Below are 22,816 nucleotides of genomic sequence, written 5' to 3'. Positions count from 1 at the left end.
TACAGCAAGGCTTGCTTGGTGGTGTAAGTGGCTACCAAGTACTCATATTTCCTAAATAAAGCTGGGGCTCCCAAGATAATCTTTTGTGCTTGGCAGATGGTCTTTGGCACAAGCAGCAGTCATTATGCAGAGACAGTCCACTAAAGATATTGAGGCTTACCCCACTGACAACATAGACTCAAGATACCTAGTCTCCATCATCAATGAATCCCAAGTAGAGAAATCAGTACAAAGCATCAGTCAGAAAACCTCTCCAGTCCAAATTCTCCCCAGCAGATGGACTGAGATTCAAAGCCAAACCTTGCACTGAAACCAAAGCCGAAAGGGCTTTCCAGTTCCCCTTGGAACAGAGCCCCCAAATTTTGCTTCGGAAGCTCTACTCCACCACTGCTCATGCTGGGACCCACCTCTTCCAAACGACCTGGAGAAAGCACAATCACAAGTAAAGCCATGCATAAGGCTGGGAGTGTAACAGGGAGAAAACAAGAGATGAGTTACAACCACTGGCCTGTTCCTTGCCTAGAGAACCAAGAAAGGAAAAGGGGCTGCTTCCCTGTCCTGCTGGCCCAGCAGCTGCCTGAAGGGACACAGAGACTGAGAATGCTCTAATTCCTCCAGGACTGGAGGAAAGTAGAGAAGGAAGAAGCTGGAGCCCCTGCTTTCTGTACCCTAACTCATCAGTAGGAGCACAGTGCTTTCATTTCATTTCCAACATACCCAGCTGTCACTTACTAGTTCTCAGGACAACTATGTCCACTACCCCAGCTGTATAGCTCCCCAGGCGTGCAAGGAAACAACAAATAGCAATGAGCATGCACACATGCGCACACAGTAAAACGTGCACACATCCCCCACTTTTCACTAGAAGCAGCAACATTGCCTCCCCCACAGGTCTGGAGGCTTCTCTGGGTACTACCTGCACGATCCATGTGGGGATCTAGCCAAGGGAAGAAACCTGAAAATCAAGGCAGGGTGGTAGAGTCATCATCACCAACAGCTTTTACTCAGTGAGTAATGTCCCTGGACTACTATCCCTGATACCTTTTCAGAAGGAATTCATCCAGCCTTAGCTAAGAGCCTTTGTGTGCAGTCCCCACAGGCTTCACACAGTGGGATTTGCTATCCTTGGTTAAACACAGCTCAACAAAGGATTCCAGGTGGAAGCAAACCTCAAAGCCTCAGTTCCTTCACTCTCAGACTACCCATGGCTTAGAGAAGCATCTGCTCAAAAATCTAAGGATCGTCAGCCTTGTTGTTAGGGTTCTCCACAGCCTGGCTAAACCTGTCTCTGAGACAGCAAACAAAGAATTAACAAGCACCAAATGTGGTGATGTTGTGGGAAATAGAAAGAGGGAATGCCCATCCACTGGGAACTAGGTCCAACAACACACTCTTTTTATTCATCATGCTAGCAAGGACTTCACAGTACTTGCGGGCTGTGCTGGATTCTAAATACAGAACCAAAGAGGAAAGGCTCCAGGTCTGGAGCACTGCACAGGGGAATCCAGAAGTGATTCCCAGGCAAGCACTTCATGGCAACAGGAAAAAAAATGGGAAGAACTAGAACACAGCAGAGGAATTTTATCCTGAAGCTAAGCAAGGGGTATCCCATGGACAGAGAAGCAGCACCCTGCTCTCTCAGCATTTCAAATGCACTTCTTGTGTAAGTTACATAAGCAGGGGAACCACCATCCTTTCAGTCAGAGCAGATGCCTCTGCAGTGGATGGCTGCTCAGGATACACTGAGGACCTGAAGACACAGCATCTTGTAACCTCAACCTGGGGGACAGAGCAGCTGAACAGGCTGAAGGAAGCTGTTGTCATTGCTGTGTTTTACCAGCACAGTAAGACTCAGCACAATGTGCCTGTAAGGTTAGCCTCAGCACCACATCCAGCCTTTATGGTGACAGACCAGACCTCAGAAGGTCCACGTCCATTATGTACTGAAAAGCCCATCCAGGAGCGTCCCTGATACACAAGTCACACAAGCAGTACTCACCTGTGGGAGGAGGAGGAACGCTGGCTGCTGGCAGAGGCTTAGTAGATGGAGCTCCAGGACCTCCCTGAGGGTAACCCATATTCATGGGGCAGTTGAAAGGTGCTGAAGAGAAACCTAGAGGAGACTGGCTTGCCACAGGGAGAGGACAAGCTGCAGGAAGCCGAGATGATGGGACTGAGGCTGGAGTGAACAGGGTGGGTCCGGGTGGTGGAACACCAGGAGATGTCATGGGCATGGACTGTCCTGGCAGAGAAGGCTGGCTGGGGAAGGGAGCAGGACCAACAGGTCTGACTCCCACTGGTCCGAATGGCTGAGACTGTGACACAGCTACAAATGAGAAAGAAAGTGTATCAGCATCGCTTGTTTCATGTGCAAACTATGCCTGATGCTCTCCTTCATGCTAGTAAGTCTCCAAGCCATACCCTAGAATAGCCATACCAGGCATATCCCCCATAACCCAGGCTACATCAGTCAAAGTCTGCCACAAACCCAGTTGTGGCTTCTCCACCCCTATATATGCTTAATATCAGTGCAGCAACAGATGCTAGAATTAGATGTGTCAGAAACACTGAGAGGCCTCTCAGACAGCTAACTTGTTCTTTGCAAGTACAATAGGCCTGTGAGGAAGAAGGTAGAGCAGCCATCCACGTTGAAGACTTTAGTCTAAGAAACCCTGGAGAATGAACATGACTATCAGACAATGCTTACCTGGCCCTGAAACTGTTGCTGGAACCAAGCCCAAGTTGTACTGTGGGTATGGTGGCCCTCTGGAATAGACACTTGTTTGTGGAGCTGTGCTGGCCTGGGGAGGGGCAATGTGGTGAGGTGTCATAGACATCGCTGGCACTGGCTGAGGTGTGAAGAGGGAAGGCACTGAAGGCTGAGAAGGTGCTGAAGGGGCAAATGATGACTGATAGTTGGGCTGCAATTAAAAACCAAAGAACTTGCAAATGGTCAACACAGTCATGTGCATACACACACAAGCAGATGCACTTTCTATCCCTGTCACTTTTCAGGCAAGAGAAGATGCTGCTGCTGTCAGTGCCCTGGATGGGTTGGATCAAAGGCCTTTCCTACCACATAACTTGCTCAACGAGCTGGACACCACACTTTTCAGAGTATTCTCTGGCTCTCAAGGATTAGTCCTCAGGAGCCATTTCCCATACAGTGACTTCCTCGAAGCACAACCAGAGAAAATAATGAAGGAACAATAATGAAGTAATAGAGGCTGCAAGCAAAACTTCCTGAACAGTTTTCTTGTGCAAGAACTGAGATTAAGCCATACTACACTAGTTTTACTGAGATATGAGAGTGAGATGGGCATAGGAGAGTGAACCAGCGCCCTTTTCCCTCAGTATGTGAGATCTCAGTGGATCACTACACTTGTAACAGTCTCCTCCAGTGACTGCATGTGGGACAGGGCTTTGTGAAAAGATGCCAGACAGCCTACTTTTGGATTATCACAGAGCTTGTGTTTAGTCCAGTGAAAGACATCACTGATGAGTTCTTCAATGCCTGCCATCTGTGTCATCTCATATTACTTCATATGCCTTAACCCAGTAAGCCTTCCTCCCTCTCCCCAAGCCATGAACACCGGAGTTTAAAGCCTACCTTCTCCAGATGTCTGGGACCTGTTTTGTGGACTGCTCCTTCAGGACCAGAACCACCCTTGGCTGCTGGAGATGTGTGTTTAATGACACCTACATTGACACGAGTGTAGGGAAAAGGGGGTGGCTGCTCATCACCCACATTGTCTCCTTGAGCATGGAAAAGCCGGTCTCGGAGCTGTTCGATCAGGAGCTGAAACAAACTATGCTTTAGGAGAAGTGCTTTGAGACCTCAGATGGAAGGTGCTGGGGAAGCATTCAAAGCAGACCCTGACCCACAGCACTAGGCATCAACCTGTAAAATTAACCATTTCCTCAATAGTCACCAGGAAAACAAACCAAAACCAACTGTAAGCAACAATCTGGGACATCACCTGCCATATTCCCAGGCAGATGAAGTCTCACCAATTCTTCCCCCAGTCTTTCAACTTTTCCCTCCCCAACCCCTACTCACATTTGAGCACTAGACAGATTTGTTTCAAACTACAAGGTGACCTCCTCATTCCCTTTCTCTACTAGTTTCAGGAATACATGCAGCTTCCCTGGAGAGCTGCTTCCCAGCATTGTTCTCCAGGAATCATTTTACAGTTCTATAGCTCCCTTCCTTTTTCCTGAATCAAAGGAACTACAAAGAAAAAGCAGATAAAGACAAAAGCTGTGTCCTAGAAAAAAAAACACCACAAAACCAAACAACCCAAACCCACACCTCTACTCTCAAGCCACCATAATTAAGGTGAAACCTTAAGTCCTGATGCATGTCAAAACCTAAGCTCTCTCTTGTATAAAGTACCATTTTTCCCCATATACTACTCTTTCCCACAACAACTTGTTTCTCACTCACCTCTTTAGAGCTGCTGGGTAGGTAATTCATTGCAGCTGCCAAGCACCCTTGTGATGCCAGGAGACTGGCATATTGGGTGATTCGTTCTGCCAAGACAGGGCCTGGCGCTTGTCCTGCTGTGCCTCGGAGCATCTCAATGGACCTGCTCAGCACCATCACCTTCTCTATGAGATCCTGAATAAGTCAGGGGGAGGGAAGAAATAAATCACTCAGAATCTGACTTGCTTTACCGGTCCATCTCATGCTGAGACAATACCAGATGGCTTTCCCCACTTTCAACCGACATTGGGTCCAATGTGAATAGAAGTTACTCCACTCTGCACCAGATACTACCACTGATTACCATTTCCTCAGGTGCACTTTGTGGAGAAGAACAGGAACCAGGAAGCAAACCCTGACACTGCTACTTCTATGGTAAGGGAAAACAAAAAATCAGAAGCCACAAGGACATTCCAATCAACTATGATCTTTTTACTAGGAAGTTACTACTGTAACTCTAGGAGTTACAAGCTATCGGCTTGGAAGAAGATTTAAAACCATACCAGAAGAAATTCACTAGGAAAAACTACTACTGCTGACAAATAGACCAGAAGGTTTTTAATTATTCAAAGTTCCTTCACCTCCTAGAAATCAAAGTAATGTTTATATCTGTGGAATGATATATGCATAGTTGGCTGATAACTGGGAGGAGGCCGGTTTCAAACATAACCAGGAATGCTGAAGATGCCTTTTTGTTGCTGTTATTCACTAGTGGGGTTGCAAAACCAGGGAACTCTGTAGCAGAGGGCATTATCTGCAGATATCCATGTGGAAGACTTATCTAGTTCATTCTGGCAACTGATGGACACAATAGGGGTTAGTGACTTAGCCAGGACTGGTTTAAGAGTAACAGGTAGGTAACAACACTGACTTAGAAGCCTTGATTCATCTACAAGCTGTGACTTCCCATACATCATCATTCTACTTGCAGTGGGAATAATAGAGTCTAGACTATTTTATTTTGCTAGGGGCTGTTCCGAAGGTACAGCCAGATAACTGGAGCATTACAGTTAGACATAATAAGGACAGCAGCAAATGTACTCCCAGGCAACCATCAGTAAGAAAACAGGTACAGTCTAAACTTCTCTGACTAAAAGGAAGCTCAGACATGATGTCAGTATACAAAGACAGGTGGGTAGGCCATAACTCTTGTCCATGGCTAGATTTATGTGCAATGTAATCAGTACTCTCTAAACTCACAAACCCTTAATGTTTAAGAGTGCATCTCCTTTAGATGTAAGCCCATAATCCAGGCTAGAAGGAGATACCTTGGTGACTACAAACACGTCTCCATTGTGTGCTGGAAGCCAGATACTCCGTTTGATGGCATAATGCAGACAGATCAGGGCTACCAGACTGGCCTAAAGAGGAGTCAAACCGACATTATAGCACCTGTACCTGCAGGGCAAGGGGTGATGAAGTCTCATGGTTTTTTACCCAGCATTCCACCAACCTCTCCACATTGCCTGATGAGATATAGCAGAGGCAGGCATCATTGGACAGGGCTGCATCTCCCTCTGACTCTAGGCGGGCACCCAGCATATCTAGAGAGGAAAAAATACAGCCAACATTTAACGCACACTCTTTTTCAAGAGCTCATTAACCCCAATGCTCATCTCTTAGCAATCCTACTGTGGCTTGTAATGAAAAGGTGTTGACAGCTTTGGATCTACACCTAATTCTTGGATAACACAGAGAAATTGACATCATTAAGGAATCCCAAAGCCAACTTGGTTGAAAAAAGTAGTAATTTTTTTATAATCTGCCAATTTTCATATGTCTGCCCAGACATATAAAATAAAGAAAAACCCTTAAAAATGACAGATGAATTCAGTGAAAAAGCCAATGCTTTTTTTTTTTTTTCCAAAGAGGTGTGGGAATCTCCAGGTAACAGTAGTGTCCAGTACCAGGGACAGCTAGTAATCTGGTAGTTGTCAACATTTAGCAAATGCTAGGATATAAAGGTGAGCTGAAGCTATCTCACCACTGCCTAGAATTTGGTCTGTAAAAGATGTCATGTTTTCTTGCATTTCAAGTTGTATCATCTTACTTGTATAAAGTGCTGGCATTTCTCCAACAGCACTTAGCTGTTCCCATCAGCCAGGAGCTAGCTCCCAGCTAAGCAACATGAGTAACTTCATCAGATTCAGTCACTAGACTGTGCCTGAACTCTGACTCTCAGAACAACCAGTTGCTGAGCATGTTGGACTATTAACAGGGCTGAGGAAACTACTGAAGCCATCAAACATTTATTAACCCTTGTTTCTCAGCTTAAAAGGGAGGGGAATATGCTGGAATGGTAAACCTCTTCCAGATGGAGTGAAGCCACCTGACTTTTTACTGTCAAGGAAATCCCTTTCACCCCCCAAAAAATAGTAAATAAATAGTAAGCATCACCCTCTCAGTGTCTCAGTCTAGTGCCTATCCTGTTTTTTCCATGCTATTGGTAGAGGTGACAGGAAATATCAACATATATAACTTTATACTATGACTCACAGCTACAGTGTGCATATATCATTCTCCTAACTCAACAGTCCACACTTACTTAATAAGTTCCAGCTAGCTGTAATAAGTAGGGAGTGCCTTCCTTCCTCAACAGTATCTACTTCTTTCTGAAAGCAGTCCAGAGTTGCCCTCCCCTAAGGGAAATCACATCAAAACATAGTATGCTGCATACCACAGAGCTGGGTATAGTCCTCATGCTTTGAGTATGTTAACAAGATGGCCAGTGCCTCCTTCCAGCTCTGTAGATCACAAGTGCAAACAATATCTTGCCAGTTCTGTTGCACAATGGAGGAAAGCAGCTGTAAGGGAAGCAGAAGGCCTGCCAGTCACTGAAGACAAAGATAAGCTGACTGCTTTAGCAAGTGCACCCACAGGGATAGCTCACTTTCAGGCACACTTCTCACTATGCAGCAACTACCTCACTGTACATTAAGGTCCACCAATCCCAGCATCCCAATGTTAATAGTAATTGGAACCCAATGCCTCTAAGAAAATAAAAAAAATCCAACAAAGCACTTAAGAGAATATGAAAACAGCCACACTAGGCAAGAGCAAAGATCTAATACATATCCTGTTTCAGAGCAGGTAGTATCAATGACTTGGAATATAGTATTAGGATATCCCAACCCCCGTTACACTTCCTCATTTGTCAATTAATAAGCTAGGACCTTCCTAGCCAAGCTGTAAAGGGGCGGTATGCTCCATGGGTTACAAGCATGGGGAGCTAAGGCAGAAACCATTAGATAAAAAAAAAAAAAAGGAACAGAGAACACAAACATTCTAGGTGGGCAATTGGAAATTGTCATAAAACTACCAAGAGATTAGAGCAAATGTCTAGCCAAGAGGAGATGCACAGATTCTGCTGACATTCTACTTCCTGCCAAAGCATTTCCACATATATTCAGACAAACATCTGCCAAGATATTGCACGCCTTCTCCTGCTCAGTAGGTACACAAAACTATCACTTACCAGGGAGAGTTTTGTCTTACGCATGGCAAAGTAGCGCTTCTGGGTCTCCTTCAGGAGGTTCTCCCCACCAGCTATAGCTAAGATGATGGCATCAGCAAAGCGCTCTGCCCGCATGCACAGCTCCACTGCACCCTCAAAATTCCCCAACAAAAGGGCTTGGCTGATGAGTCCATCCGTATCTACAGAGATGAGAAGCAGAGTTAACCCACAGGGACATCATCCAGATGCATTAATGATGCTCATTTTAAAGAGCAGGCAGTAAAAAACAATAAAGTATGGAAGCCCAGCTAAAAGAAGAGTTGGAAACCCAAATTAGGTTTAAAAAAACCCACACTGGCTTGACAGTAAGTCTTCCATCATCTAGAAGATTCTTCTATACTCTTAATGGGTCTCTTATCTGCAAAGAATATTTCCTGCACAATGCTGAGAGATGTTGCATGACACTGGAAGGGGTCATGTGTTTTAAAAGTACCCATCTGCTGGAGTGGACCAGATTCTTCCTGGTAATTTTCCGGGTTTTTTCCTCCTCTCCCTTTTTCCTAAGGGGGCAGAAACACATTTCATGTAACCTACCTTCTGTGACAGGAATCTCCAATGTGCTCATATTCTGTGGGATGAGGTTGTCGAAAAAGGCTGAAGAGGAGGAAACAGCAGCTACATCATCACTGGAATTTATCAAAAGCTGTGCAAAGAGTGCAAGAGGTTAATTCATTGCACACACAGATACTGCCCAAAACAGTTTAACGGATTACTGAGTGGGATGGGGCTGCTCTCCATTTAGTTGAGCATGCTCATATAAATCTGATTTCAACTTGGAAACCCATCATGTCTCCTGTCACTGCTCTATCAAGCTGCACGGTTTCACTGGGGCAGCAATAAGAGCAGTGCTGCTATTGACAAAGCTTAGGAGTTTGACAGTATAAGATATGCAATGCCAACAGTATCACTGGCCAGCATTCACCAACTCAACTGCCAGCCCTTGAGCAAACTGAATTTTGGATGGAATAGGGACAACAAGTGATATCTGTAACTAACAGGTAAGATCACAGCCATGCTTGGTGCTGTATTGAAATGTAGGACACAATTGCTACCCCTAGAATATCTCAGCAAGCGTTTAAGGTTTGTGAAGGAGATTACTAATCTGAGGATAGCAGTTTTAGATACCTTAGAGGAGCAAAATTTACAGTGCACGGTGAACCAGGCCTTGGAAGCCATCTGAAGATGGACATCCCAAAATCATGTGAGAATACATTTCGAAGGGTAGAGGTGAAAAGGGGAAGAAACGCAAAAGAAATACCACAGCAGAAGCTTCACAGAGGAAATCCAGAACAGTAGCATAAAGTTAAGCTGGGGTGAGGCTAATTCTATCACTGAAGAAATCAGCACTGGTAAAGCAAGTCTTCTTGCAGTGTTAACAGCCAGGAGTCCATCTTCATCATTCGCTGATTTGTTTTAAAGCCAGAAGGGACTGCTATGATCATTTGGTCTGACCCTGTGAGGGTCTGACAGAACTGTGAACTGCCCTCTGCGATGCCTGCATTGAGCCCAACAACTTGTAGTTGGAATTAAACCTTCCTGTTCGTTCTGCCTTCCACTTCTCTCCGAGACTGGCAAGAGGTTACAGGACATACCTGATCTGGCTGTGCAGCATTTGTCTCATCTGCCTCAGGAAAGGGCTGTTTATCTGAGATCCCATTACTCAAACATGAGGTGATCTAGAAAAGTAACAGACATTCACAGTGAAGCCTCTATCAAAGTTAAACACCTGGGCAGCAAAGCCACCAAGTGACTGGCATGCCCCAGACACAATTCCCCCAGCTCTTTCACCTGTTTGAAAAGTTCCACCTCTCCCTATTCCTGGCTGGCTGCCTATCAGAGGTTATTTATCCTTTTCAGAGCATTGTCCATGCTGCTCCAAAAGTTTCCTCCCCTGCAGCTCCATCAGTGCTATGCCAGACTGTCTTCATCTGTCACCTTCTTCCTGGCTGATGAATCCCCTGAGATGCAGAGAGCTGGATGCTAGAAGCAGCTCTCAACTGCACTGTTGCTATACATTTCCCAGAGCACCAACAACTGGAAGCAAGATAACTGTGCTCAAGATGCCTTTGGTTTGATCCAGTACAGCTACAGTTATACCCTTAAAAGTGCCCACATTTGCTTTTTTAATGGGGGATACTTGAGATGCCTCTCAGCTGAAATTTCATGCAGTTTGGTCTTTTGTGTGCTATGAGATCACTCACTCATTCCCAGTAGGGACCCTACAACTCTCCTGCAGCAGCTTTAGTCCTGTAAAGGTTTCTCTGTATTGGAAACACCCCTTACCTTTTTTTGCAGATCGTCTTTACTGTAGCCCAGCAGCTTGAGGAGTTTAGTCCTGGACTCTTGCTCCAGGTTCACCTGAGTCCCAAAGGATATTGAAAAAGACAAGAAAATATGTAAAATTCTAAACATCTACACACTGCCAACAATTGGCTGCTTCTGGCAGCAGCAAAGTCTAGAGCTCAGTTTATAGATAAAGAACACAACTATGACAAGTCTACCTAATGACTACTGTAGGAAAAATCTATGGAATTTATGTTATTATCATGATAAAAGGGTGAAATTCAAGTTTGTCACATAGTTACAATTGTGTATCAGGGCTATGACTGTATGCATACTTAGTGTACTTGGTTATTAATTCCCTGGATGGTCTAGGAATTGCCAAGCTAATCTCTGCATAGAGACAATGGACTGATTTGAGTCCAGATGAAACTGAGACAAGGTGGTTGCCTGAACTCCTAGCTGGCTTCACAAAAATTAGTTAACTAATTGTTACAGAAGCTCCCTGGGTGGGGATTTCAGACAGTCCCACAGATTCCCACAGGCTGCATGCAGCCTAATTGAGAGGCACTATTTGTATGCTTTAATGCATGATTAACATTCTGCAAGGAGAATCTGTCTGTCTCAGTAAGTCCCAGGCTGTTCCTACTACAGAAATGACCAAACTGTGCATGGATAAGATACTTGTAAACAGTCAGTAGAAACTGTTCATGCAGATGCAGAAATGGTCATGCAGAACAGTCTTTTGTACAGAAGCTTGGTTTGTAGTTTAAGACAATCAATAGTAAAAGATCTTGTATGTGCTGGAGTGGCCTCACAGGACCATGGGCCAGCTGGATTGTAAAAATTTACTAGAATGACAGTTTGACGAATCTCACCCAATGCAGCTGAAGACATTAAGGTCTTTTGTTGCATTGTTGCAATGACCCTTGCAATGAAGACTACTGTCACCACCTAGACAACAACCCATCCCACACACAGTCTGCCTACGAGTGTCTGTAAAACACTACCAAGGCTAAGCCCTGCCCCTGCAGAAGGGTGGCCACTCCTCATTACCAAACTCTTTCATATTACCAAATTGTCAATGAAACCATCATCATGCGTGGGGCTACAGTCAGTCCTGATACCACCACACCTCTCCCTTATTACTGGGGAATCTCATTGCCCATTTGGACTTTGCCTTGAGAAATAGTAACAGTAGAGTGCCACAGGTAGCAGGCAGATACAGCTTGGCAGTGGGATGAGATGAGAAAATCCTGTCTAGCACCTTGACAGGAAGCCCAAACAACTCCACCTAAAAGACCGTTCCTACTGAAAAATAAGGCAACCTCCAAGACCTCAGCTGCAAAAACTTTTCTTTAGACAAGTAACTAACTAGCCCATTCAGTGCCATTTTATATCTTAAAGAACAGGAATATAAATGGCTAGAGAGGACCATAATGAACACATTCCACCCCAGGACTGTAAAAGAACTGACCTCTCTGTTTCACCACAGCCATCCTACCTTCAAGAAGTTCCAAAGGTTCTCATCAAATGGCAACTTGGCTGTCTGGATCTTGCCCTGGCAGTAATCAAGGAGGTTCCCTGACTGCAAGGCCATCTGCAGTTCTCTAGATCGGAGCAGGAATTCAGTTTCAGTAGTGACTTGACTGATGAATACTTGGTGTGGGTATGTCTGCTGCATTTGCTGTCCAGGAGCTTTGGCAAGACCAAAGGAAATAAGTTTTCCTCCAAACTGAGAAAGACAAAGAGAGTCACAGTAAGCATTCTTATAAATGAAGGTAAAAGCAACGCAGCTCTTCATTCAGCACGGTGGACTCAAGCTCCAGCTGTGATCACAAGGAACGCAAACAGTTTAATGTGTATGGCTGGTAGGGACATTGCGGGAGTTCACATCACAAACCCTTCAGCTGAAGGCTGATAACCATGGCACTTCTGTATGTGCTATCAGGCCTAACCAACTGCAAATGCCAGAGGCACAGAGGAAGAAGTACCATTTGGAACTGTTTGTTCTTTTCTGACATGGAGAGGCAGGCTGCAATGACAGAAACAATCATGTGAATGGCAGGCACTAGACAGACAGAGAACAAGTCAAGCCACAGGCTAAAAGAACAATTCAGCCTTTTGATTTAGTAGCAAAGAGGTGAAGAAAATTAAATACCTAGATAGGAAGTAGAAAGACAGAGGAAAATGGGAACACATGTCACAGCCTACAAGGACAGCTTTTATGAGTCTTCCTTAGCTTTGTTAACTCTTACTTATAACCTTCCATTCTCTCCTGCAGGACTCTTTCTTGTTGGAAATATATCTGAATGTTGAGCAAAAGAGCTTTCCTCCATGGGACACCATACTTCACCTTAAAACAGGCATCAAAACAGCTAGCAGTGGGAAGATAAAAGGTTTCTCTAGCTAAAGAAAAGGATTGTGTCTCAAGATGACACACCTGTTGCATTTTAAGCTAACAATGCTCCATTCACTTACTGCAAATGAAACCCCCACAGGTCTGCGAATCCACTTGGGTGGCTTTTTTAATGGTGGAATCAAGGTGGTCTGAGCTACTTGCTCTGGCACCTGCAGAGGAGGAAGGATCTGTCCTGTGCCAAAGGGATCCAGGTTGTTGAAGGATGAAGAGATCTAAAATCAGATGGAGAAAGGAGTAAGATATAATTCAATTCCTCTCTGTACAGACTAAGCACAAAAACCTATTGCTTAGTAATTAGTTACTTTCCTCGCTGATGAAGAAAAAGGCTATTACAGCACCTCCCCCTGGAATACCACCAAGACTATGTGAAAGAAGTGGTATTTCCAAACAGTTCCAGAAATTATTTCTCAAGAAAGCTTCACCTTGAGAGATTTTCAAGTAATTTTTCCTTAGCAAGATGCAAATTCCCTAACATACACTGCCTGGCCTAGCAACCAGCTCATAAACACAGGAGTTACAAAATTACTAGTTTTATGCAAGACAGTGACAACATAAGCTGGACAACTTTTGACCATATTTCTTGTTTTGCTCACAAAGGAATGCTGACTCCCTTTCTGTTTTAGGGGTCTTTCAAATGGGGTAGTTTTATGGACTGTCTCAAGCATTTATAGCTTAGATGAGAATGGTGAAATAATCTCTCCAGACTTTCTTGCCTAGACAAGAGAGTGTCAAAAGTAGCCTCTCATCTGGATTTCTGACGTTTAGGAAGTCAGTGAGCATACATACAATGCTGTTCACAAGCATTCTTAATTTTTAACACTGTTGGCATAGATTCGTTGTTTGCTAAAGATAACCCTGTTCAAGTTTGACTGGACCATAGGGCACAGCTCTAAAATAATACAGCTGAAGGGCGTACCTGAACAGAAGCAACACAAGGCTCATCAAGCTAAGGTTACCAAACAAAGAATCACAGGCAAGACCTACGTGTTTTGTCTTTCAAGTCTTTCTTGAGGGGAAACCAATTCCAAAGACAGACCGTTTCCTGGAGGAACAGCTTATACCTAATAAATCAATCACTCTAAATCTTAAAAAAATAGATACACACTACCAGGGTACCAGTAACATCAACCACCAGGTCTTTTACAGAGTTTCTGTCCTGTTACCATGGAATCCAGAGGAAAGAGGCCCCTTGTTCATGAACTCCCCATCTCCATAATTGTCCTTATCTCCTCCTATTTTTGTTCTTATTTGTTATTCTATTTATCTAGGAGTTATTCTACCCTACTGTTCTCCAATTTTGAAAAGTGGAAGTGGGGTGCATGCACATGAAGAATGCACAGAAAGAAAATTCTCCATGGGTTAAATAAATCCTTAATCTCCTACAGCTGTTGCTTGATAAAATATTTTCTTTCTCTTGCAAATCCTATGAAACTGAACTCAGTCAGCTGTAAATGACTATACAAATAACATTTAAGCCAGCTCATACGTATTCTCTTAAAACCTGTATTGCAAGGCATTTGTTGGCTGGGAGAGAGGGAGGGAATTAAAAGACTAGACACCAGATTAAAAGTAAAATTTTAGACAGTACTAACATTTAATCTGTTCAGAGTTTGCCCATCTATTCATTGGCTAAGTAATGGGTTTCAGTATCAAAATATTAACATGCTCCAAGTTATAGTCAATTAACTGGAGGAAAATTGCTAATAGCGGCTTATAAGCTAGTTTTTAGAATTCTCTGCTGAACTAATAACGAACATGTTGTATTAATTAGTATCAATGTATTTAATTTTAACCTAATGACAAGACAAGCTTGTTGCTCCAACAGGTGTGCTGCTTTATTTTTAGTCTAGCAAAAATAACCATAAAATATATATAACATCAAAACTATACCTGATCTTGGCTCTTTTTCCACACTTTAATGAATTTTACAAGAAATTCGGAGACACCTTTGTCAAGAGGCAATGTAGTTCCTTTGGTACTTGGTAGATATTAAGTCCCCACATAGGTAGCTTCTGGTTCCCACACCATATAGCTATATGTCCTGGTGTGTGGGACAGACTGCATCGCTTAAAAATCATACTGTTACATACATGTGCTTCTAACGCTCTCAGAAGCCAGGTGAGTAATTGCCAATTTGTCAAGCTGTAACGTGCTCACAGGACTTTACCTTGTCAGCCTGGGTCCTCTGCTGAGCTTCTAAGTTCCCACCCATAACAGAATAAATGTTGATCCACCCATCGAAAGTGGCAGCAGAGAAGACTGAAGGATTCCTAGGACACCACTGGACGTCAAAGCACCACTGACTCCGAATGGGCAACTCATAAACCACCTATCACAGAAAGAGAGAAGGCAGAAGCACAACACAAATAGTCCCCTGCTTTCCCCAAATTACTTGCTCACAGCAAGTGTGTCACACTTTATTTACATATCACCACTGTATACAAGTGTCTTATTTTTGCTTCTTGAAAGACACGTTGCAACCAAGTTATAGCACATTGAGCCCAAATGGCAGAAAGCCACAGAAAGCTGCTGTACCATAGGATTCCTACTGTAGAACAAAATGCGAACGCAACAAGTCAATACTGTCACAGCGGCTGTTAACCAAGGGAGACACATCAGAAAACAACGCAAGAAAACCAGAAGCCAAAAGGCAAAAAGGTATCATGAGCAAGAACATGTAGGCAGAAAGAATAGTCTGGAATAATAAATTTTACAAGGAAAATAAAAGTCTACAGAAAAAAGTAGAACAACAAAAGAGGACTGTAATAGATGCAGATGAACTATGAACCAACAGGTTTCTGGTCCAGCACTCAAAAATCCAAAGTTCAATTCATGGCCCAGTCGCAGACTTCCTGCCTGATGTTGAGCAACTCACTAACACAACCTTGACTTTGAACCTCTAGTATGTAAAATTAAGAGATTTCCTTTATGCCTCACAGGCACAAAGCACAGAGAATCACAGCTTCCTTCTCTGTCAGAACATGATCTGTTTTCTGTTCCCAGGTACAAAACTTTACATTTGCTTATATTAAAATCTGGACTGGTAAATTAAAAAAAAAAAAAAAAAAAAAAAAAAAAAAAAAAGACAACCCCCCTTCCCAAATATCCCCCCAAAACAAAGAAACCAACTCTTCCCCAAACTCACCAGATCAGTCATTCTGTTAACTGTACTGATTTTTGTATTACCTGAAAATTTTCTATTAATTGGTACCAAGTCAAGAACAGTTTGTGCATAAATGCCTAAGTTGAATTTGGACTCTGCAAATCTACAGTAGCATGCATAAAGATGAGCCAGCTGCACTAAAATTGTTTTGTTGGGTTTTTTTTTTAATTTTTCTGCTAAAACACAGTGAACAGATTTTAGTAAAAATTAGACTTCAGGAACCTTTCAGAGTCTGATTCTCTTCTAACCACTAGACATCTGTACAGAGTAAGCATTAAATCCCATGAAACCACAACAGCAGCATTTCATGCATTTTATGGAAATGGAATATTTTTTCCATGCCTCCAAGGCAAAGGTGGTCAGCTAAGTGAAACTGTCCCATTAAATGAATCCAGCCTGGCGCTCCCAGCTGGACTTTCTTCAGTATTGTTACTTTCCCCATGTTATCATCAAGATCAACTGCTTGAATTCTGTTCAAAGTTCAAAATTCAGTTTTATCCAGAAATTCAGCATTGAATGAGTAGGTGTGCAGAAAAATTTTTTTTACACAGTCCTATTTTAATTCCGGTGATACCAAAATATTTCAAAGATGGTAATTTTGAGATACACGACTAACCTGAAACCACTGTACTATGAATAAAGTTTACACACATATTAGTTACATTGTTCCCCTCTCAATGACCCTAACAAATGCTTCCTCATTCTCCTTCAAGTTTCCCCCCCAAAAAAACTTACTACCCTAGGAGAAGGAAGAAGAAGAAACAAATGGACACAGAGAACACTACATGTGTGAACATAGCAAGAGTAATCATAATTAGCTGAAACTAAGTTTTAGTTAAAGCTTTCTTCCCTCTATGATTTCTGGACATAGATATATCAGAGAAAATCTCTGCCTGTCTCTGTTGTTTTCAGACTCATTCACTCCAGACAGAAGAATGCAGAATACATACTGGAGGAAATTACATTGACACTCGACAAGGATATAGAGAAGGGACACATACATAGCATAGCACACAACTCTGTATAAAGCAGACCATGTGTACTTATAGCTGTGGTTATGTACCTCCCCCACACTTGGGTTCCAGCACAAGATCCGGTTGTCTTTGGCGCTACTCAACAGCAGTTCGGGGTCAGCCTGGCACCAAGAGATGGAGAGAACTCCCCTAAAATAGATCAGAAAGAAATCAGTCATATTTCACACCCAGTCCACTCTCCCACCCTGTCACCAAGAAAGCAGCAGAAATGCTGCTTAAGCTCAGAAATGCTAGTTCTCATCTCTACCCTCAACCAGATTCATCTGTGAAACAAAGCAGGCCTAGCAAAAAATCATAGCTGTCCTAAGTCCAGTCTCCCAGATGTCTGCCTTTTAAAGACGGAGATCCTTGAAAAGACAACAGAACAAGCAGGCCCTCACCTCGTGTGCCCTTCCAGCTGGCTCAGAGGAGAGGTAGCAAAACGTAAGTCCCATATTTGTATCACTGGCAAGCGGTCATCCTCAGAGGAAAGGACTAGCTGGGTTGCAACTTCTGGATGCCAGGCCATTCCTGAGCAATGCATCTAGGGACAAAAATAACATAGGCTGAAATTCAGCAAAGCAAGTTGGCAATAGCAAAAATGGCCCAGAGCCACATCATTCTGCACTTAACTTGCCTAGAATGCTTGACATAAAGCAAGTCTAGCAACGTCTTGCTGTAGGAAGCAAGTATTTCTACCTTCTTGTCATGGTTCAAGCCCAGCCACCAACTAGGCACCATGCAGCTGCTCGCTCACTCCCCCCACCCCAGTGGGATGGGGAAGAGAATCGGAAAAAAAAGTAAAACTCATGGGTTGAAATAAGAATGATTTAATAACTAAAGTAAAATACAATGTAATACTAAAAATAATAATGAAAATATTATTATAATAATTGTAATGAAAAGGAATATAATAAAATAAAAAACCAGGTGATGCACAAAGCAATTGCTCACCACCCACTGACCAATGCCCAAGCACCGATCTGCCTCTCCTGGCCAACCCTCCCCCCCCGCCCCCCCGCTCCAGTTTACATACTGAGCATGACCTTCTATGATATGGAATATCCCTTTGGCTAGTTTGGGTCAGCTGTCCTGGCTGTGCTCCTTCCCAGCTTCTTGTACACCTGCTTGCTGGCAGAGCACAGGAAACTGAAAAAGCCTTAACTTAGGCAGAGGAAAATTAACTCTATCCCAGCTGAAACCCAGACACTTCTCCACAGAGCAAAAAACACACTAACCATACAGAAGTTGAAGGACTAGTTCAAAGCTGGTCTAGGAAGACAGCTGGGAGTAAAACACAGGAGGCTTCTCATAAATGAGCTGTGAACATAGAAATTGAATGCAAGGGTGCCCTAATTTTAAGAACAGATAGGGGTCTTGTTTCTCCATTTCATTAGGGAAAAAAAGAGATAAGCGCTTTGATGCTACAGTTCCAAGAGAACCAGCCCCAACAGCTCCCACAATAAAAACACTTGATCCCAAGAGCCTGTGCCACTGCTTTGCAGTCACATGTGGCATTGTTATAAGCTAGTCAGAATCACAGGCTTTCCTCCACTCACTCTGTTGCTGTGGTCACTGACTTTGATGATAGGCTCATTCTTCCTGAGGTCCCAAACCACAGCCTTGCCGCTGGGGTGAGCGGAGGACAGGATATGCTGTACCTGCCGATTCCAGGACACCACACTGACATCTTCATGGGGCTGCCAAGACAGGAAAGGCCACACATCCATTATTCCCATGTTGAGGGAACACTAATCACAGGATTCTGTCACTAACTTAAATAAGGGATTTGAGGATATATAGATTCCTCTCTTCAATCACTGATCAACTAACTGGAAATAGCAGCACTGACCAGAAAGACTAGGGACCATGGAAAGTCCTTTACTCAGAATGTACAGTGGACAGTCAAGTCCTACGGGGAAGGTCACCTGGAAAAGCATCTTTGCATTTTGGGAGCAGGTACTGGATTCTGCATTGGCCAAATGTGTCATAAATCAGTCCAGAGAGAACTGCAGCTGAGGGAACATAGATGCTTCTACCCTGACTCCTGGGATGAACTTAAATGGAAAGATGACCTTGTGCAACATTTCAGGGGTGCAGCAAGATGGAAAACGATGAAGCATTCAAGGATAATTGCCGTTACTGTATCTACTGCAATGCAGGAGATAAGTCCCCCATTTGTGTCCTTGCCTATTGCAGGAAAAACATGGCCTGCTTTTAGGCAAATTTACTATGATTTTTTTACTTTCAACAGTTGATTGCCTTGAATAACATAATCAGCATCAGAAGATCAGAAGCTTCTTCCTCTTCAAACTCTGGAAACATTATCTGTGAGTAATAGCCAAGATGCATTAAATGGCTCACTGGCTCTGCAAGGTATATTACTTTCATGAGATATGAAAAGCTTCAACTGAAGCCTGAAGTAAATTCATTCCTCAGAGAAGGTCCAATAAGCCTTCTTAATTCATCACACATGCACCAGCTGGATCACAAGATAAACTGGTCAGTTACTTGATTCAAATCCACAAAGAGCTTACCCATCCATGCAAAGTGCACCCTTCCAGAGCTTGCCAGTCTATCTCCCCACCCTTATAACACCCTTTCCACCTCCCCAGAATGAAGTTGATCAGTCAGTTCTGATTCATCTTTCTCCTGACAGACATCAAGGTCGTTTCCCCTTCACAGACTGACTAGACCAGGATGACTCCACACACTCACATCTTTTTGCCTTGCCTACTGAGATATAAAACTGCAGGGATATTGCCCAAAGAAAAACTTGTTTACCTGTGATTTAGCCCCTGGAGTCATAGGCACACTGAAGTTATTCAAGTCCCAGATGAAAATTTCAGAATCATTGGCTCCAGAAGCCAAGAGGTTACTCTGTAGAAAAAAAAGAAATGCTCAGCTGAGTTTCACAGGGAAAGAGGACAGATTTCTTAAAAATAAATGTAAGCAAAAAACCCAAAAGCTTCCAAAGTGAGGCGAGAGCTGCATTTCACAGCCACTGGTAAGCAGAAAACTACTAACTGGATTATAAACCAGGCACATTTGTGGCCTCCATGCCTTCAGCTGTGCCATGGTACAGACCTGTTCAAAATTTGTCTAGCAAGCTACATGTTCTAGTGTTACTCATCATGAAACTCTGCTACAGGCCTGGAAGCTGCTGTCTCTGGCCAGTTGAGCCTTTGCCCTGCATCCTGGCACCAGGGACATGTCTTCTGACAAGATGCAGGCTTCCCACAAGGGTCTGCAGACAACTGTCAATTTGCCTTTGTGCTACCACAAGAACTTCTGTTCACTACTCGCTTATGTTGCAGTCCCTTCAAGTGTGATGAGAGCCCCACTGAATTAAACACCAACTGAACAAATAAAAAAAGTTCTGATTTCAAATGGGTAATGGTCTAACACGTAACAGTATTACAAGACATGTTTTTACAGAGAAATAAGAGACTTGATCAAAGTCACAAGGGAATTCATTGGCAAAGCTGTGAACAGAACTCAAATCTGAGTCCCAAAGCAGCCTTGTGTCACAACTACCAGGCCTCTTTCAGGTTAAAGACTGTTCCTTCAGTTTATAAATCTCTATACACAAGGGGAAAACATATTTTTTTAATATGGAGGTTAATTTTCATTTGGTTATAAGTATCTTAATGTTGCATACCTGGAAAGGGTTGAAGTCAAGAGCTCGAACAGGACCTGAATGCTTCTCCGTCTGCCCAATTACAGGCTCACTCTTTGAAGCCAAGATGCGGTGCACACTGTACATTGTCAGTACACCATTATCCCCTCCACCAATGATCACTCCGGAGGACTCCGGGGACCCATTTCCAAAGTTACCCCAGATCAGCTTATGAAACCTAAAAAAAGACAAAAATAAAGCTTGCATAGGCCTCAACATTTGGTGGACGTCAAGACACCATCTGCATTACCAAAAACTACATCCATCTTCCAACTTATCAAACATAACCATCAGTCTGCACCTTAAATAGCCATTTCCCTTTGAAGATGACTGTGGCTCTTACGTGGAAAAAAAGAAATGAGCCTCCTTCCAAAGACTTTTAAGGGGAACTTAAAAAGGAAGAGCTAGTCTGTCTCTTTTTTTGTTGTTTTTTTTTTTACCTTAAAACATTCAGGACCTCATATGGGATTTGGTGGGTGAACTTGTCTAACCTATGCTATATAGAAGATTAGATTACAGGATGATATGCCTTCTTTTCCAGAGCTATGATCTGAAAAATATGTTTACCAACTGTAAAAGCTGCTAGTTACAAATCAAGGCTGTGTTTTACACCGGATGTAAATGTCACCCCCACTGATGAGCCTAAGAAAATCACCTTGTCTTAAAAAGCTGGAAGGCAATTTTCACTCTTCCTCTAGTCTCTTTATTGCAAATCATTAGCCCCAGCAAATTCACATGATACAGAATGACTCTGACTACCATATAAGTCCTTTCAGCCTTCTACAATGGTCCAACTGCTGTACTTTTACACCCAACATGATTTGTGTCAACAAAAATATTCAGTTCTTGAAGATGGAGGTCAACTGACCCAAAAGATCACTTTATACCCCAAAAATATGATCTCCTCCTCTCATTTCTTGTACCAGAAAAGCCCTTTCCAGCTCCACTGATTGATATGTCAGCATGAGCACCTAGTACCTGTTTGAGGCAGGAAGTGTTCCTTTCTGCTTCATATCCAGGGAGGGATCCCTGAAGTCAACCTCGAATATTTCCAAGGTGGCATTTGTACTGAAGGATGCATCCAGTTGTTGGGCAGATGTTCCTAGCAGAAGTACAAGGGCAAAACAAGTGGGCTCTTTTTTCAAGAGCACAAGATACAAAAAGAGCAACGCACTGGAAACCTTTCTTGATAGTCAACACAACCTTGGTTGTGCCTGTTCAAGGAGAGGACGTGTCTGAATACCTCGGAAAGAGGAACCAACAATTATGACAAAGACTTTGAAATAAATTAGAACTTCTTCAAGAAATTCTGGGCATTAGGGTCAGTGCTGCGCAAATACCTTTCTCTCTTGAGATAAATATAATTCATATACCCTCTTCCAAGCAGCCACATCTTCTGATATGAAGCCCTTATCTAAATTACAAATGCAGTTGCATCATGAAACCCCACTACACATATGATCCCAAACACTTTTGTATACTGCTCCTCAACCACAACCATATGTCTTGATCAAGCCTTCTAAACCTCATCTACAGCAAAAGTTCTTCAGCCTTAGCCAACTACACACTCCCCAACAACTCACGGACAGCTAGCAGTCACACAGTGGTGGCTTCCTTCCTACTCCCTAGCTTACAGAATAAAAGCTAAAAGTAGATTTAATATTGCCTAATGGGACACTGCCAGGCAAAGAGTCACCCAGTTACCACAGAGGTGCTTTGTAACAGCCTATGGCATGGAAAGTGCCTAAGAGACTATTAAAAAGCAGTACAAATTATGAAACTATGCAGTTTGTGGTCTAAAGCAGACTGAAGCCAAGGCCTTTGGTCCAACCAAAAATCTGTCCTTATTAGAGAAATAGACTATCTACCCCAAAAATGGTAATGTTGCTTTTAAGGCAACAGCCGAACTTTTGTCACTTTCTTTTGACAGTCACTCCTGGAAAAAAAAAAAAAAGCAAAACAATAGAGCAGCACTGCACAACCCAGGCAGGAGACAGAGCTGGCTAGTTCTCATGTAGGGCAGACAACCCAAGCTGTTTGTCCCATACAGACACTAAACTCACCCACTGCCAACTCAGTGAACAGGCTGACTTTGTGCTTCAGGAAATAAAATTATTATAAGAATAGTGAATAATGAATAATATCAACAAAATGCAAATTTAAAATTTTGCAGAAATATTGAAAATCGAATGATAACTGAAACATGCAACTTTAGAAAGAAGGGATTGTTATTATTTGATTTTAAAATCATGTGATAGT

General features: G+C 43.0%; 1 protein-coding gene across 4 annotated transcripts in view; it reads right to left on the bottom strand.

Annotated features, from left to right (window-relative positions):
• The window catches only part of SEC31B (SEC31 homolog B, COPII coat complex component), a 36,053-nt gene that overhangs the window by 7,978 nt on the left and 5,259 nt on the right, over positions 1-22,816 (bottom strand). For 3 of the 4 annotated variants that reach the window (XM_049810953.1, XM_049810955.1, XM_049810954.1), the window contains 20 exons: positions 21,536-21,659; positions 20,540-20,735; positions 19,663-19,758; positions 18,438-18,578; positions 17,280-17,422; positions 16,929-17,028; positions 14,870-15,031; positions 12,762-12,914; positions 11,785-12,015; positions 10,284-10,358; positions 9,593-9,676; positions 8,535-8,643; positions 7,962-8,140; positions 7,164-7,290; positions 5,885-6,030; positions 4,448-4,621; positions 3,611-3,799; positions 2,708-2,921; positions 2,000-2,326; positions 917-955 (listed from right to left, as the gene is read on the bottom strand). In XM_049810953.1, coding sequence (XP_049666910.1) covers positions 917-955; positions 2,000-2,326; positions 2,708-2,921; positions 3,611-3,799; positions 4,448-4,621; positions 5,885-6,030; positions 7,164-7,290; positions 7,962-8,140; positions 8,535-8,643; positions 9,593-9,676; positions 10,284-10,358; positions 11,785-12,015; positions 12,762-12,914; positions 14,870-15,031; positions 16,929-17,028; positions 17,280-17,422; positions 18,438-18,578; positions 19,663-19,758; positions 20,540-20,735; positions 21,536-21,659 — 3,009 coding nt within the window. The remainder of the gene's footprint in view (positions 1-916; positions 956-1,999; positions 2,327-2,707; positions 2,922-3,610; positions 3,800-4,447; positions 4,622-5,884; positions 6,031-7,163; positions 7,291-7,961; positions 8,141-8,534; positions 8,644-9,592; positions 9,677-10,283; positions 10,359-11,784; positions 12,016-12,761; positions 12,915-14,869; positions 15,032-16,928; positions 17,029-17,279; positions 17,423-18,437; positions 18,579-19,662; positions 19,759-20,539; positions 20,736-21,535; positions 21,660-22,816) is intronic. The other variant, XM_049810956.1, reaches the window with a different exon arrangement.

This window comes from Accipiter gentilis, chromosome 9 (assembly GCF_929443795.1).
Source record: "Accipiter gentilis chromosome 9, bAccGen1.1, whole genome shotgun sequence".
Taxonomy (NCBI): Eukaryota; Metazoa; Chordata; class Aves; order Accipitriformes; family Accipitridae; genus Astur; species Astur gentilis.
This window is presented reverse-complemented; position numbering and strand designations above follow the sequence as displayed.